This window comes from Microchirus variegatus (assembly GCF_963457635.1).
Source record: "Microchirus variegatus genome assembly, chromosome: 11".
In the NCBI taxonomy this organism is placed as follows: Eukaryota; Metazoa; Chordata; class Actinopteri; order Pleuronectiformes; family Soleidae; genus Microchirus; species Microchirus variegatus.
In genome coordinates this window covers 17,366,287-17,384,895 of record NC_139812.1, presented here as the reverse complement: position 1 = coordinate 17,384,895, position 18,609 = coordinate 17,366,287, and the positions used below count along the sequence as shown (strand labels likewise).

The 18,609-nt window shown below is 41.1% G+C and overlaps 1 protein-coding gene across 13 annotated transcripts in view; it reads left to right on the top strand.

Moving 5' to 3' along the window:
• The window catches only part of LOC310934104 (neurexin-1a-like), a gene marked incomplete at both ends in the record, with an annotated part of 227,211 nt that overhangs the window by 73,781 nt on the left and 134,821 nt on the right, over nt 1–18,609 (top strand). For 8 of the 13 annotated variants that reach the window (XM_083897749.1, XM_083897748.1, XM_083897743.1 and 5 more), the window contains 5 exons: nt 2,499–2,800; nt 5,139–5,162; nt 6,209–6,370; nt 10,099–10,540; nt 15,455–15,838. In XM_083897749.1, coding sequence (XP_083753875.1) covers nt 2,499–2,800; nt 5,139–5,162; nt 6,209–6,370; nt 10,099–10,540; nt 15,455–15,838 — 1,314 coding nt within the window. Of the gene's footprint in view, nt 1–2,498; nt 2,801–5,138; nt 5,184–6,208; nt 6,371–10,098; nt 10,541–15,454; nt 15,839–18,609 lie in introns of all 13 variants that reach the window. The other 5 variants (XM_083897741.1, XM_083897740.1, XM_083897739.1 and 2 more) reach the window with 2 other exon arrangements.

The window sequence follows — 18,609 nt, the reverse complement described above, 5'->3', positions numbered from 1 at the left end:
ATAAAAATGTATTATTGAATCCATTTGCCTTGTAGTGACAACTTGATGTAGATCAAGGCTAAGAAAAAAAAAAGGGCAAGAAAAATTATCCGGTGCTTGATTTGACTGGTCCCACACTAGAAGATATTATCCTTATTAAAACAGTCCTACCATGTACACCCTTACGTCTACTGGCTGGTTAAAATGGAAGAAGTGTGACCTTTTATGAACTGTTTTTTATTTTCAAATCCAACACTAAATGCAGGCTGACATCCAAATTGCCCCGCTTCACTTAGACCTGCATACAGTTACGCGTACATCAGAGTGAAACAGACTGCCAGGGAATGAATTAATGAATTGATGTAGGCCACTGGTCCTAAAACTGCCTCTGGGCAGAGCCCCAAGTGTTGTAAATTCCCAACAACGCCCCTGCTGTTCACACACAATTCTTTGTCCATTGGTTAGGGGAATTAACTGTGAAGTGCAGGCATCGGGATGTGTGGAGAGAAAGATGAGAATGACCCTGGAGTATTAGCTCAATTTGTTATGTGGCCACTGAGCTCATGGAGCAGGGATGGTTGGGTTTTGTGAAGAGGGGAGAGGTCTCTTATTTTCACTGATAGAGGGCTCAGACATTGAGGGAAAGACCAAAGCGTGGTGAAATCCCGTCAACTTCAATTACAGAGACCTGTAGTTTTCCCAGAGGTGCACTATAGTGCCTTTAAGGGGGAATCAATAAGGTGACAAATTGTTGTGGACAGCAGCCCCTTTTTACTTGTAGCATTGTTGTATCCGTGCCTGGACGCTACACTAAAAGTGGCTTTATGTGTGTGACAGTGTGCGTTTGGCAAGCATATATTAATGTGCCGCTATTCCCATTTATGATAATGAAATGCTTTGGTCCATTTGTGTTTTCATGCCTTATTTTCTGCTCGTGGCTTTAATGGCTTGTTATCTGTCTAAACCTCCCTTTAAATGCTTTCTAATGACTGTTCACATGCATCAAGCCCTGACACTGCGCTGCTTTGTTCTAAACATTATAATGGCAGTGGTGAGAGGTTTTTTTTTTCTTTTCCAACGTTATTTGTGCTTCGTCAAATCCTTGTCATATCTACTGACGTCTGATGGCTGAAGAGGGCAAGACGTGCACAAGTATATCCACAAATATATGTTGAATTGATAGTTTTTAATGGCGTGGGGAGTCCATACTGTATGAAGCTGCTTGTCACCAACAACACTTGTATTCTGGTAAAAGAGATAAATACTAGTGGTCAATGTTTATGAGAGAAACAGATAAGTGGGAATTTATTGATAAACCTTCACGTCTCCACAATTGAATTTAAGGAATATTGATATTCTTTGATGTAAGAAATACAAATGAATTTTGGCTCGTGTCTCCTCTACATCACGGAGTCACTGTTTTGCTGGGTGTAATACTTGGAAAACATGCGGGAAAGTGTGTATGTGTGCGAGGTTTCAAATCCTCTACAGAGGTTATTTAAGACTGTCTGTTCTCATTACTTGTGGTTTTCCAAAGAAGGCCAATGCTAGTATATACCACATCAGTCTTAGAAGTAATGAACCTAATGGCTGACTCCTGTGGTTCATTTTATCAGTTTGAAGGTGAAATAGATCTCAGTCAGTGTTTGTGTAGCCTGTGGTCTGTGTTAGCTGAGAGGCTTTGTTACTTATTGCTCAGTGGTCAGTTTTATACCGGCTGTGTGCATTTGTCTTTGTAGCTGAGCAATATGTGCAGACTGCACTTGATAGAAGATAGACTTCTCTGTAACGTGTCACAGGATACTTTTATATCAACTTGTGTTTTTTATTAACTAAAATAATTCATATTCATACATGTGAAACTATGTTTTAATAATACTGTGTAAGCAGATCAGAACACACAAGCTAATTTAATATTTCTGCTTTAAAATGTGCTCATGATACTTGTGTAACTCAGCCGGAGCGAGTTCTGTTGTCAGGCAGTATAATACGAGTGCACAAACTGTGTGTAAATCTCTCTTTGTGCTCGAAACAGCAACAGAGCAGTGATCCATTTGTATAATGAATCAGTAAAGGAATACATATTCAGCATGTGCAAAGCAGACCTTTGCTCAGTGTATTATGTATGATAGGCCCAAAAGTAGCAGGCGCCAAGTATTCTGTGTGTAATTACTCATTACAAATGTCTTAAAAGTTGATGTGTATAGAAGGTAAACCCTAAAGCAGCGCTGCTGTCTACTCACCTGTGTTCTCTGGCTAAGGTAGGTACAGGATGGTCACTGGAACATATGGAGAACATATTCCCACTGTCTGAAAGTGGCCTCGGACTTTTGGACCCCATCATATCTTGTACCTCCCATAATGTGCATGGGATCTCTCTCTTATGTCTGTTTTCCCCTATTGATTCAAATGTTGATTTTGATAGCCTATTTTTATTTTCACATCTCTCTCACAAACAGACACCAAAAGGGCCTCAGTTATATAAAGCAGCGCTTTTTTTTTCATTTGTGTCTCCGCAGGAAAAGAAGAGTATGTCGCAACCTTCAAAGGATCTGAGTTCTTCTGCTACGACTTGTCCTTGAACCCAATACAAAGCAGCAGTGATGAAATCACATTGTCATTCAAAACCCTGCAGAGGAATGGACTGATGCTGCACACGGGCAAATCAGCCGATTACGTCAACCTGGCACTGAAAAATGGGGCCGTATCACTCGTCATTAATTTGGGGTCTGGAGCCTTTGAAGCTCTTGTGGAGCCAGTCAATGGGAAATTTAATGACAATGATTGGCATGATGTCAAAGTAACAAGGAATCTACGTCAGGTAACAGTACAGAGGACGATGCTGAGACTCAATAAACCAATCGGAACGAATCCACTTTAAATCATTACCATCATACAATATATTGTTTTCCTTTTCCAGACATTGTAATTGGATTGCCAAATCGGATCATCGTGAGTTTGGTGGAGATAAAACGCAACCGCAAATGAACAGGGACATCTAGACATGAATCTAGAACTTTATTGAGTTACAGATTGCGGAGGAACGGCTTTTAAGACAGCATTTAGCCTCATTTAGACGTTTGAGGCAACAACAGAGGCAGAGTATAACATTTATACACTGTGTATTACCACAGCATGTAAACACCCAAAAAGGATCTCCAATTTCCTCTGTTTTTACTTAGGTTTAAATGTTAGTGCCGTGTGCATTAACATTTTATGGATATGGTTTAGTTTTCTTATCTCTGACCACATGTAAATGTAGTTTTGCTGCACATGTAGAGACGTATTGGAACAAAAAGTATAAGGTATTCATTACGTCTTGTAAGTCTAACATTATACACTGTAGTTCTCCAGATACAGTTTGTAAAGCTCTACAAGCAACGGTATAGATCTATAGGCTCTAACGAGTGCTCTCCACTACCATGAGTACACACTTCTACATGAATAACTCTTGAGAGAATATGTCGTGACAGTCTGACCAGGTCAGACAGCATGAGGTTTCTTACGAGTTAGACTCACCGTTCCATTTAGCAGCGTGTGCCACTTTCATTACTCAGCATCAGAGGACGGTCCCTTCCAGCCGCCCTAATGATTTCGCCATCCGCCCCTGGCTATGCTGCTCTTAAGTGGGAGACTAGACACGGTATCAACAGCGTTGGTTTATGTCTGACTCAGCCAGAGCGGGGGAATCAGAAGGGAAGGTGTAAAGCAGAGCCTTTGGCCATGTCCAAACACATCCACCTAAAACAACAGTTTGTCCTAGCTATAAATAAAGCAGTGTAAAACAAAGCAGTGTTACATTTCAAATAGAATAACTACTACACATTTATACCAAGCCAAAATATTCTAAATGGGTCAGAGTGTAGCTCTGCCTTTCAGCAAATAGCAGAGAACCCGTTCCTGTCAACTGGCAGTGGCTTTGCAAAAGTGATAACCAAGCCTGTATTTTGTTGGGAGTTTTATTGACTAAACAATAATGCCACCACAATAATACAACATTTTTTTTTTTACTATTTCCATTAAAACTAAGTAAAAGTTTAATGACTTATTGGTGGTTAGGTCGTCTTTTACATTAGGACATTAGGACATTAGGGGTTCCTCTGGTGCTCTCGGCCGTAAATTGTGACATTTTGAAAAATGAGTAGGTCCTTAGTGGTCTTTAGGATATAATCTCTAGGTCTTTAATGAAAAAAACCTAAAGGAGTAAACATTTAATTGATCAGCTTTATATAGAATGTTTTGAATTAGACTCTAATAACTTTTTTTTTAACTTAATACTGACTAAAATGTACAAATCCATTGTTAAAATGACATCTCTAGTTTTGTTCCTGCTCATTTGGTGGGAAATGTTTTTCTTCACTTCACTAACACAGCTGCTTCTTTTGCATAATCAGCAAATGGATTATCGGCAAAACCCGAGGACCGAGCCAGCCTGAGCATTCACTGCATTCAAATTGTGAAAGATATCCATAGATATTGAATGCATGCACTGTGGAGGAATCAAAATTACCATCCTCCTCATTTTTGTGTCAGGGTCTTCTTTGCTTTCTTTCATTGCAGTAAAGTGATCCTAAAGTTCATCAATAAGACCAAACGGAGGTACAGTATTGTATGAACACCAGGAAGTCTGATACACTGGATTGGTCTCAACCCTAAAACCAAGAACAACGGAATGCAAATATCGATACCAGTAAAATAAATAAAGCTTTAAAATGGTCTGAAACTTAGGACTGTTATAAAAGGGTCAAGTGATGTGCTTTAGGCATTCTTTCTTATGAACCATTTGATGTCTGTCAATCATAAACTTGTCAGGAATAAGGTTAGGGGTTCGTCTGCTGTTCGCTTACATGGTGCAAAAATACAACGAGGAGCTTAGGAAGTCACTGGTTGAGCTCTGATACTTCCTTTGGAGCGTTCTTGTTATCTCCTTGGTCTGCTTTCTTTCTTGTTAAACTTATTTTGCCCTTTTTAGCTCTACGTTACTAACATGCTTTGGAAACTAACTAACATCATTCATGGAATGTACCATTCTACTAACCAGTATGGTTTTTTGCCGTTTAACAATGTACTAACAGTATTGACCATCATATATTATTTGAGTAACAATCGTTATTCTGTTCACAGTTTTTAATTTCCTTTCTCCCCCCTTTTCCACAAAGCACTCAGGCATTGGACACGCTATGGTAAACAAACTACATTGTTCGGTAGATATCATTCTAATTGTTTCTTAGTTTGGGTTTGCCGTGTGTTTCTTTTCTTTCTTTTTTTTTTTACTGTAGACGTCATTTACAAAAAAAGGGAAATTGCGGTTGGTACTCTTCTGCTTACTTTTCAAGTCCTTTTTAATTTCTCGGTTCATTCATTGGTTTCACCCTCTTTATTTCAACTTGTTTCCTGTCCAATTCTGTTTGATCCACCCTTTTTAGGAGCATCATTTCGAGCCTTTTGCATCAAGCTGTGGTTAATAATGAGGACCCTCTTCTGTCCGGCTGGCCTGATGCTCTTTGGCTCAGCCAGTTGTATCCCCAATCACTTTGCATGGCACGCACTTTGACTACGCACTCACGCCGCCCATTTGTCAATACGACTGTGACAGTTGATCAGTGTTTGTCTTTGTTGCTTCTCTTGTGCTTTTTTTGTGTGATTTGCATGCATCTGAAACTGTGATGGCAAAATAGTGAACCTGTGTCCCGATCAGGAATTTGGGACATTTTTTTCTTTTTGTATGCCTGTGAACAAAAAGAAAATACAAATGCATGCATGGTATTTTTCACTTAAATACCCTTTTGTCATTGTCCTTTTACTAAAACAATGACTGCTTTTCATGGCATGTGCTCCCTCTCTAACCCAGTGGCATGTTCTGGTTTCTTTTGTAGAACTGCTGGACATACTAATATGGATTAAAAAAAAAAATGTTAAACTAACTTGAATAACACTCTACTAACACCATTTTTGTGTCTGCTAAAGTATTTTTAAGTTGCAGTATAGGAAATACTAACACTGTAGTATGGGCACTTTACTAACTCTAAATAGAACAGCATTTCCAACTAATCAAACTGGACAAAATAACATTTACAAACAAGAAAAAAGACAATGAAAACAGACATGAAAATGGGTTTAAAAATTATTGAGAAGTCTGACACAGACGACAAAAAGGAAAAGGCAATAATACTGTGGTGCATAGGCTACTTAAGTATAGCATGTCCTTTCCCTGTGCTTTGTTGTCTAGGTAACAATATCCGTGGATGGGATTCTGACCACCACGGGATATACGCAAGAAGACTACACCATGCTAGGCTCTGATGACTTTTTCTATGTTGGAGGGAGTCCTAGTACAGCTGACCTGCCTGGATCTCCAGTTAGCAACAACTTCATGGGCTGCCTCAAAGAGGTAAACAACACTTCTGTGTGCACTCTAAGGCTGGTGGGTGTACAGGATATACGGCTGATGCGGCTTCACCTCGAGACATCTAAAGAGGCCCTTCCACCCACACGCTGACCCTCTCTTATCCCTTACACTTTACTCGAGTTTGTTTCGCCTCATGCGCTTTCACGCAAACTTTATTTCTACTTCCCCCTCAGTTCACTGACAGTGTTACAAACGTATGCACACATGGATTTTAACGCAACGAGATGCGGGTTGTAATATGTCTCCACACTCGCTGAGATTTTTTGTTGGAGCGAACTTTATCATTGGCTTTGTTACAGCTCTGTTAAATACACTGAATAATCAGCCAATTGACATGATTACCTATCTAATAGCCAGCATTATTACTATAATGTTTGACCCTTCTCTGTAGTAGTATGTAATATACATATGGGTCTAAAGTCACCAGTAAAAAAACGCACACAAGATGCAGAAAGGTCCATGACTAGTTTAACTGCTGTCTATGCTGTCACAAGATATATTGATTTTTAGCTCACTTTGTATTTTAGGTGTTCATGGTGTAATGGGGTCCTTTGGATCATGACTTACAGTATGTCACTCAGACCTTTACTCATGTGCTGTAGCACTATAGGATTATATACTGTGTATAGCCTGCTTTTCATCCCCAGAGATGAGGCAAGAAAGGAGGAGGAGGAAGGAGTAATTTCTCCCAACAGCAGATTCATATGTTATACCTTTCACTTTAACACCGTATGGTCCTTTTTTTTCCACTTGGTTTAAAGCATTCACCTCAGGAACCACCGGAGATACAGAAAGATCCATTCTTTTTTCAATTTTTTAAATCGGTTTACTGCTTTTTCCCCCGTTGCTCTCCCGTTTCCTTCCTTTTTCTGGCTCCTCTCGCCTGTTTTGTGTTCTACATTTTGTCTCTCACCTCAAGCACAGGCTTTCGTCCTCAGTGAACCTCTGCAAGATGCCTGAGACAGCTCTGCTTAATGAGCAGGCAGGGTGTGGACCACATGTCCACACGCCATGTACTGCTCATTAGAGGTCTGGTTATAAAGGAGACTGTCTGAGTTAACGCTGTGTCTCTGAGGTGCTGCAGGAATGAGACCCTATGCATAGAAGTTTACCCTACCAAGCTGCCTTTGCTGCTCTAGATCCTAAAATGTATTGAAAAAAAATAATAATAATATTATGCAAAGCTCTTCATATTTTTCAGGCAATGGTGAAAGACATAATTTGTTTTATTTTCTCATGGATCATTTAATGTCCCCTATTTAGTTTTACTGAAATGGTGCAGTGATATTAATGCGAAACCATTAAAAAAAGACATACTCGTATAAAATATATATCCGTTATTATCTTTGCGGTTTTTTAAATTTATTTCTGACTTTTTGAGTGCATTAGCAAACTCACCACTTCACACAATCCTGCCTGTCGAATTGAATTGTTGACATGTCTCAGGTCAGTTTATGTGTACGTGATGGTAACAGTGCTTTTAACAGCATGTACTACGCGCGTTCTGATTGATGATGTGTTCCCAAGCGGCTTGTTGCAGTCTGTGTGTAGATTCCAGTCTGACTTGCCACGCCCATCTGTTGGTTCTGATGACAAACCAAACGCTGGTGCAGTAATAGCTCAGCTGTCACAGTCCTGCTTGATGACAAATTAGTGCAGCATTACTAGTGCAGCACCAGTCGTGGCTCAGACCGACTCCTTTGAGTCTAAAAGGTGCCCTTTGTCTTAACTATAAAGAATTGATTTGTGTTTAGGGGCTTTATCTCTAGCACCTTTAATCCAGCAGGTAGAGCTATCACCATTTAGTCACTTGGAGATTCTTTATAGCCTCACAAGGTTCTTGTCAATTTTTTTTTTCAATACAGTTGTACTTGCGTATAAAATCCATCTATGTCTGTGTCAGATTAGAGAACATACATTTTTGTTTAAGGGAAAATACAAATGATTTCTCTTGTAGTCAAATCCAAACAGATACAATCGGTCACAAAGCATTTACAGAACATTCGGCCCTCGGTTACCTGGTTCAGATCACACAACTCTGAGCTCAATTTACCTGAACGTTTAGACGCAGTAGATCTGACTCAGTGATAAACATAATATGCCATGCGAATGCAATCCCACCGGAGGTGTCCCCCTTTTTTCAGGTGAATGCTTAGCATCACATGCAGCCACTAAAGAACGTGACCGCAGTTTTCCACAGCTGTAACTCATTTGATGGTGAAAATGATACAGATTTTCTATTGCATTCCCTTATTGCGCAACACGTATATGCAATAACCATCGTATCTACCAATTTCTTAGTGGTAGATCAATATCTCGACTCCTCTGCTTGGCAACTATTGGCAGCTTTGTTGAGAGTCTGAGATGTTCTCATTATTTGCATTTTTGCGACTTCATCTGCAAATTATATTTAAAAACACCTCTAATATTTGTGTATTAGTGGCAGGGTAATTTAAAAATGTCATGACTATATGATGATTTTCTGGAGGGAAAAAAAAACAAGCTGACACTCCCCCACAATGTTAATTACTTTCTCATATGGAAATTGGATGTAATGAGAAAAAAGGACCTTTGTCTCCCAACTGCACTTACACAAGATACTTCTTCACTGCAGAGATTGGATGATGATGATGATGATGATGAGAGTATGGCTGTCTCTAATTTTCTGTAAGATTGTGGCCTGTACGGTGTAGCAGTCATGCTGATCCCCCCCCAAACTACACACATACTATAGCCACAGAGCTCAATGGCACTTGTCATCCCAAAGGTCAGAGCACTCAAGCAATTCAGTTTAGTTAAGGACCCTGTCTGGTTTACAGTGTCTTAGAACATGAACTGCTACAGATAGCAGTTTCCACATAAATATGTGGTGATTTTTTGTAATGTAAATTGATGTAATCGCTTACCATAAATATTAATATGAATTTTATTTTTTCATCATGTTTTCTGTTTGTTTAGGGCCTTATCTTGCACAAAACCTCGCCAAACCTAGTGTGTACATGAGTACCTGCAAAATCTGACTGAGTTTTAGGGTGATCCAATAAAATTTGGAATTATAAAACTATAAGGAATTATAGTTAAAAACAATACTACCCACTGGCCACACAGCAAGCTTCCTCCCAGACAGCCGCCACCATCACATTCCACTGATCTGTATGCGTTCAGTGCTGCTTGCAGTCCTCGTTTTTAATATGCATTTAATCTGTGTTGCTCTTAATCTGCATTCAATACAGCAGTTTACCTCACACACCTTCCTTGGAGATGCTATACCTGATGGAACAGCCGTATAATCACTATTGTTCAAATTCAGGCTGTCTTCTTATTCTTATTTATTCGGCTTCTTGCTTGAGGGGCATCCACGGCCAATTCAGCTGTATTACCCAGCAAATACTGAATGTACAGTATCTTTTGTGAAGAGACGGAAGTTTGGAAAAACATTCTTCATGACAAATAAGGTTCAAAGTCTGCTCAGCACGGCGCTCCAGCATTACTCTGTGTCTAGCTATACAATGAATGAAATAAAATGTGGTGCCACTTCCTGGATGCTACAAATCCTGCCTTCCCTCTGGGGGGTGTCATGCCACATAGGAATACTATATATAAGTTTTCCTATATAGTTTACACTCAGGAAAAAGAAACAGTTGGCAGTTTGTAGGTGAGATTCCACTGTGAATATGACATCATTTACTTCATGTTTTTTTCTCTTTCAGGTTGTGTACAAAAATAATGATGTGAGGCTTGAGTTGTCGAGGATGGCGAGACAGGGGGATCCTAAGATGAAGGTCCATGGCACAGTGGCCTTTAAGTGCGAGAATGTGGCCACTCTGGACCCCATCACATTCGAGACACCAGAGTCCTTCATAGTCCTCAACAAGTGGAATGCTAAGAAGACGGGCTCCATCTCCTTTGACTTCCGCACCACAGAGCCCAATGGCCTTCTCCTCTTCAGTCATGGCAAGCCCAAGCAGCAGCCCAAGGACTCCAAGAGTCCCCATACTCTCAAGGTGGACTTCTTTGCAATTGAGATGCTGGATGGACATCTGTACCTGCTGCTCGACATGGGCTCGGGAACCACAAAAACCAGGGCGGTCAATAAGAAAGTGAATGATGGCGAGTGGTATCATGTGGACTTCCAGCGAGATGGCAGATCAGGTACTTGTGAATACCCTTATCATGTACAATCTTTAGATAATGAAGATGAAAGGACTCTTTGGTTGTAAACACAAGTAAACAGACAAAATTAAGAGAGAGCCCATCACCAATTTCACAGCAGATCTTTATGTAGGTTTGTTGAAGTCTATGTATTGTAGAATACACATATATATATAGAACACTACACAATATTCAGCAGGATCCTGGAGTCAGACCTTTGCTGTGCACCATGGAGATAAATTATTAAACTGCAACAAAAAAAACACTACTGTGGTGCCTCACTTAAATATCATCTGAAAGAAATACAGGTTGGTACTACATTGCCAGAGAAAAGTGAGTATTTCTTCACCCTGTATATTATCATCATATACTTCATTTCTATCCGTTTTATAAATATATATACCTGTGTGTGTGTGTGTGTGTTTTATATATTATTATTATATTTTATTATAGACGGATGTGCTTGAGTTTGATTCTAGAATTTAGACACACATTTGCCACAAAATCACTTGTCTCCTGTGGTGTCCTTTACGCCACGCTTATCTCCGCTCTGGTCCCTGTTGATTTGCTTATCTAAGCAGCAATTTGTTAGTTTATGCTTAGAGCCAAGGCCTTGCAATGTCATGCTGCAAATTAGATATACCCCTTGACCATGTTTCCCACTCTATCTCAAGAAGTGGAAATTAGATTAACTGTTTCATTACCCCCAAAGCAATCGGAGAGTCTCAGTCGAAATTGAGCTATGTATACTGTTATAATAATAGCAGGTTTTCTCTCACTTCTTTTGTTTTGTATACTTATAGTAAGTCATCTCTCACAAATTAATATAAAGCACTTAGTGACTTCTGCTTAACATGGGTGGATAAAAAAAGCTAGGGGTGACTTCTCAATTAACATAAATCTACATTTATTAAGAGACCAAATGACGAGTAACACAGTGTTGCTAAATTATATTTTCCTCGTTCTTTGTCGAGTTCTCTTCAATCTTCCACAAATGCATACCTTTTCCTATACCCCTAATGTACACACATGCTCATATGCACACACAGGCACAGGCTATCAAACATCTTTTTTGTTAGTCGACCTCTCTCTACTCACTGTTCTCTCTGTCTACCCTCCCTAAGTTTCCATGGAAACAGGAGGTGGTCTCTCCCAGGACTGAGAGAGTTACTGTGCAGTTCTGTGCTGAGCTGTGCACTAATGACATTTCAGAATAACTTTTCTCCCTTTCCCAAAGTGTAAGGCATCAACACTTATGTACTGGAGTGTAAAGGGGACTTAAGAAAGGTCTCTGCAATATGATGATGACTTTACATTTCAAAAGGCTAACACAGTGACACCGTGCTTCAATTACAGCTCTCTTTTTTTAAATGTAACCGTTTTTGACATTATATTCTTGCTCTTCCCCTGTAGATTTAAACTAATTAAATTTTAAATTAAAATGCAGTGCTACTACATCTGAGATCTTGCACCTCAAGGTGTCCATTAACTACACAAAGCACAACTGCAACTTAAATGGAAGCAATTTTCTTTTTTTTTGCTGTTCTTTTCCCATGGGATACATGTCATTCCAATGGTGCAGATTGCTGTAGAGTAATAAAAATAAATTCACCCACTACCTTTCTAAAAGGTAAACCACTGCAAACTATGATAAACAGAGAACATTTGAGTCTATCAAGACAAATGACCACATATTTTTAAAGCATTTGCGAAGTGTGTGATCTGACATTTTAAAAAGTTCACTTGTCATCTGACTTCTGTTTGGCTATTATCCACCTTGGTGGTTTTTTGTTACAAGATTCAAAAATAGTCATGAAACAAACGAAAAGCACTGCTTTTCTGCTGTTTTACCAATACACACAACCCGTTACATCACTCAAAACAAAGTGCAACACAACGGCCGGTCATAATTATGTGCAGTCGGGTCCCTCATGTGTAGCACTTTCTCCAGCCGTGACAATGGCGGATAATTATCCCTGCCCTATTTAGGTTAGACGGATGCTCATGCAGGAAACGAGCCTGCAAATGGTCTCGCTCTCAGACGGCATCTTCTAACCTCAATGCATTAGAGTCACTAAGAGACACTCTGCTTTTAAGTGAGGGCTTCTGCACGAGGAGTGCCTTGGGTCACTCATCGGGGACATTGCTCTGCTGTAGCCCCACTTCCTGCCCGGCCACTCACCCCACTACTTCAACACATGTGCGGCTCACAAACAGAAATGCATGCATGTACACTCACACACACCAACAGCACATCCCCTTTACCCTCACAGCCCACTCACAGGCTTTTCTCCCCACAGAGAATCTAATCACATAGAGAGATTTGGCCGTATCACCCTAACTGGATTGTAGTAATCCCCTGTCTAACATGTTTTGGGGATGTGTGAGCGGGGTTAGGGGACATCATGCCAAGTTGAGCTTGGCTGCTGATGCAGAAAGTGTGAGTGAGATCTGAGCTGTCACTTGGACCCCTGCCTTCAGGTTTGATGATGTAGTGCCACTCGTGTCAGCCCACAGAGGGGTTTGAAGTTGGCTGTAATGCTGATCATCGCTTTTCTATATAATTCTTTCACATTTATTGCCTGCATCATCGTTTTATCAACTCTCCTTTAGTGTAAATCCTGTATTTGCTTGTCAAGATATTGTTTGCCGCTGTGATTCCTCATCCGCTGTCTTATCTGTCATCTTATGCTCCTCCCTCATCTTCTTCCCAGACATCTTTATCTCCATGTTCTCATCTTGCTCTGCATCCGTCTCCTCCTCTTTTATGTTTAGTAGCATTCAGGGACACATCCCCTTTCCCTTTTGGCTATATCTAATGTTTCAAACATACATAGGCAGTCCTGTAGAGTGTGTGTATGTATGCTATATTTCCCTAAGCTACAAAAGCCTGCATGGTGAAGGCAGATGTCCCCATGGGATTGCATTGTGCATTCTGACTTAACATAGCTTGAATGTGTTTACACACTTCCTTACATGACTTTGACAAGTAAGCAGATGCCTGGGAGACACTGACACCCTTCTCTTATCGTACGCTTATATCAATTTGGACATGCTCGTAGACTAAAGCACTCTTGATTGCTGTTTACAGCTGATATGCGTTTTAAGTATGCAGTAGATCCCGCGAGAAGTGATTAGATAATGACTCCTGACGCATTTATTTTCTGAATTTATGTAAATGTAAATAATGTAGGAATTGAAATAAAATATTTCCAATTTCCTCTAGGCTATCAACAGGTTTGTTTTGCATTTAAAGGAGACTGGAGTGTAGATATTTCCATCACAAATCGTGCTGACCATAATTCTTCAGCTATGGCACCTGCAAGAAAGTTCCCGCGCGCTAATGAGTTTGATGTAGTGAGCTCGTTAGCTATAACCTGAAGGGAGCTGTTCTGGCTGCATGACGGGTGGCCCTTGCCAAGTGTGCAAAGCTTGGAAGTCACAACAGCTGTGGCTGGAGAGAGCAGGGGCAGTGGGTGGCGGCAGGGAAGTGCTAGAACAGATGCCTGGGGCCAGGACTTCAAGAAAAGAGCTGGAACACGTTAGTGGGACTAGGTTAATCATTGTGCACTAGGGCCTTAGCTGTCTTTTTCTAGAAGGCCAGCTCACCTTGGCAAACGACACATACATAGCAATGATATCCTTGGTTATCGACCGATTTCAATGTCTTCTATTTTGTGTCAGCCTCTCTTTGGTTGAAAAGACCATAAAAAGCACACACACAATGGAAACTGAAAAATAGGTTTATTATCGTTCATAATTAACTGTGATATGTACGTCCATGCATGCTAATGGTAGCTGTAATGAAATGTGAAAGTACCCATTTAATGTCTAATGTGTCTCAGTGTGAGGCAGCCCAGCTGAAAAGTCATGTGTGGTTTAGGGCTTTGTTTCTCCAACATGAACACTTGGACTCCAAAAGTAACTTTTAATGGTCCTCTCCAACACTCCACAAACTAGAGTTAGAACTCTTTAGCTTGAGACAATCAGGCTTAATATCTGCCATGGCATGCATTTGCCACTCAAAATGCAAATTATTACTTTGATACAATTTTATTCTGTGCATCCTTAGGCAGCCACTTCTTTGCCTCTCTCCCTTGGCCTGTGCACGCGCAGCATGGTATATAGATTACTGGATGAGGATGCAGGCAGTGGGTGCAGCCACCATTAATTAAAGATCCACAGTGGCTCTTGCACTGAGAGTAACAGATCCATATACAAATTAATCACCTGGACTGAGTCCCACAGTATGGCTTTCCTTTTTCCACAGCTTTACAGTCCAGTCATGTCCGCTGTTGTTTACCGTGCTCCAGATCGAGAATTAAACCTGAATGAGAGCGATAAATCATGGTGGGGAAACACACAAAGTCTTATTGCAGGTTTATGTGTTAGAGAGGCAAACAGAAGGGGAGATGGGGTGAAAAAAACTGCCTGCAGTCCGTTAATCAAGTTCAAAAAGATGGCTACGATGTAATTTTTTTTTTGTTGCTATTGTTTTGTTTGGTTGGCTGAAACGATAGAGGGGGCAGTGATTTTTCTTTCCCATCCTTTTTATGACCACTGCTTTATAGATAAAGGAGATTTATGATGGGAAATCCAAGGAAAATGGAGAGGATACTCTTAGGGATTCCAGATTAGGCTACTAATAGACTAGCTGTCCTGTGATTAATGTGTCCTATCAACAGTCATCAGTCATTCTAAATGAAGAAAATGATGATCCTGTCCAGATGGATAACACTAATTAGGCTAATTTCTTCATCATGCCATTTTAAAATAGGTCTTTCTCTGCTTGTTTGTGTTTCTGTGGGGCAGATAGTGTCTTTCGGCATTATTAAGTGTTTGCTCGGTGACTAAGAATATAGCTTTTCAGAAATAGGAAAGATAAACTTTTCCCATTGTGTATCATTTATTTAGGTACCATCTCTATCAACACCCTGCGGACGGCCTACACAGCCCCTGGGGAAAGTGAGATCCTGGACCTGGATGATAGTCTGTACCTCGGGGGTCTACCAGAAAACAAAATGGGGCTGGTGTTCCCCACTGAGGTGTGGACTGCACTGCTCAACTATGGCTACGTGGGCTGCATTCGGGATCTATTCATTGACGGACAGAGTAAGGATGTCCGACGACTCGCCGAGGTCCAGAAGGCTGCCGGGGTGAAGCCCTCATGCACTAAGGAGCCTCCCAAACAGTGTTTGAGCAACCCCTGTCAAAACAATGGTGTCTGTAGAGAGGGCTGGAACCGCTATGTGTGTGATTGCTCTGGAACTGGATACCTGGGACGCTCCTGTGAAAGAGGTAGGGCATTTGTTTTTGTCTCATTGTGTCCACCCTGCTCTTTGAAATCATGCTATTATTGTCTCGTGGGCATAGCCTGGAATTGTGCGCGCGTATGACAAGTGTTTGACAATGCTGCACCGTGACACAGTCCTCACCTCATTGTGCAATGTCCTCTGAAGTGGGCATGTGATCGCATGAGTGCAAGTGTAACTGACATCATAGACAACCAAGAACAAAATGGTTTTTATTTACATCTTCTAAGTTCAGGGTCAGAACCATAACCACACAAAGCCTGGAGGTGGCCTGTTTATCAATTCTGCTGGTTTAATATCAGCAGCTCTCCTATATCAAACTGAAAGTAAAGACAGAGCGGTGGTGTGCATGTGGAGAGTGACAGCCAGAGAGCTGCAGACAGGAAGAGTCAGGGTAAGTTAAGTGTTGACTGGCTGATGTGAGACCATGTTGAGTGGCAGGTGACTGATGCACCACTGAGGTGTTCTTGGTCACGTCCACTCCGCACACTTGCCTGTAAATTGGCTGTCTCCTGCTAACCATTTGGTTCATCAAACCACTCGGTCATGACCAGACCTGGTGCAGAATACTTATCCCTCTCTTCTCCAGTGAAGAGAAATTGGAGAAGTGTGTGTCACGCTGGGAGTTCTTACAGCTCCATGTCTTAGCTGGCATGTACCCGACTCTGTCATAGTTTATTACAAGGGAAGCGATTTTTATTAGTGTGCATACTAAAGTAAAAATAACACCATCTTCCCAAAATCCTCAGTAGACTTCCATACTGGTAGACCGAAAACATACTGCTTTCTAACCCTGTGTGTTCGCTTGTCTATAGTAAGCGCTGCATTTGCTTGATGGTACCCCAGAGACCCCATTGCACTTGCTCTATTTTGTCAAAAGGGCATCTCTTCGCTTAGGACGGCAAAACTCTGTGAAAAGCTGCTTTTTTTTTTCTGTTCAGCAGAAGCGTGTTGGCCTGGTGACCAGAGGATTGTCCTTTGACTCCTCTGATTGAAATCTAGACTGATTAAAACAACAACCAGCTGTGTGAGGGAGCCAAATCCTCCGTAGTCTCCTCTGAAGCACTTATTCTAAAATTGGAATTTCAGACCTATTTGCATAATCAGGTTGAGTGAATAAATATGTTGAATATATAGTTTATTCACCGATTTACAGCATTCATTTAAAATGGCTCAATTAGACAGTGGAGAGAGTATGATTCAGTGTTGATTTGGCCTTATAGTACATCAAATAAAGTCTATCCATCCATCCATCCATCCATTCATCCATCCATCCATCCAAGCAAGCAGTGCACATACTGTATAATCAAAGCAAATGTCAAAAAAAGAGCCTGAGCTTGTGATGCTGTGATCACAGTTTGATGCTTCTGCAGGAACTACAGCCAGAACAGGTTCACATACAGAAAACATTAGCTGGAAAATAACACCAACCCTGCAGTCACATGCATTGCGCATTTCTGGCGCTTCTGTCTTTCACACTGGAAAATTAAGTTGGTCAAATACACTAAGTCAAGCAACACAAAACAAAAGCACACGATAGCGATAGTCTTGAATGTCTAATGGCACATGACCCATCTTGCCATAAATGTGGTTGTAGTGGTGCAATCTGCAGTCTCCCCGTGAGATGTCGCTAACTCTTCCACACTGAAACCTTGACACAAAAAGACCACATGAAAGAGGGAAATCTAAAATCTCCTCCGTCTCTGATGGATGTGTTCGACTTGGCTCGGCATTGCCCTCATTTTTTTCACATGTACATTTTCACTCTAGCTAATGAGTTGACAGAAACTAGGGCATAGTACACGAGGGAGGCGCAGTGGGCAAGGGACACATATCGTTTCACTTCAGGGAGATAATAACCTATCCAGTTTTTTCTCGAACTAAACAAACACTCCGATATAAAAACCTGCGTCCATGCATTTCAAGTAGCTTGCACTGTGTGTTGCAGGGCTCTCATCAGCTATGACCTTCTCTCCTCTTCCTCTTAACACTTCCAGGATCTTCTTGCATCTTGGCTCCTCCATCCAATTTTTTCTTTTCTTTCTGGCTGTCTGTGCTCTGTATATGAGACTGGCAAGAATGTGAGTGGGAGCAGTGGTATGGAGGACGGGTCCCGGTGTGCTGCCAGCTGTTTTGATGGCTCCAGATTGCCTCTGCACTGGTAGGATGAAGCAGGCAACAGCAGGCTGAGGAGCTGTCAAAAGAATTACCCCAGCTCTCACTTATCTGTGCATGGTGTACCACCCGGTGGCAAACTATAGCTACTGCATATGGCAAAGGAGGAGGAGGACAAGAGGGGGTAGGAACAGGAGGTGGGGTTTCGGAAGAGAATCGTGGAGCTGTTTGCCCTATTTTGAAAGATTTTAATTAAGCAGATTAAAGCAATTTCCCCCCGTTGCACCCCGAACGCCTTCCCCTTTATTGTTCCTCTAGTAGCTAAGTAGCTCAAATATTAGTCTTGCATTGTGAGACGAAGGCAGCCTCCCAGATGGTGTAGTAGGTGTGTTGGATGTGTTGGAGGCCATGCATAAATTGCCTAATGAGATATGAGAGTGTGAATATCAGCAGTGGCATTTATTTCACATGGACAGTGACTGCACATATCTGTGATTAATAAGACGGATACTAAAGATTAATAGATGTACTGGACACACACACACACTCTCTGAGGAGTGCACTAATATTTCTTGATAATATTGCCAGTTGTGGCATGTTTCAAAGCACAGACCACCATCATAAAGCATACTGTGCTACAGC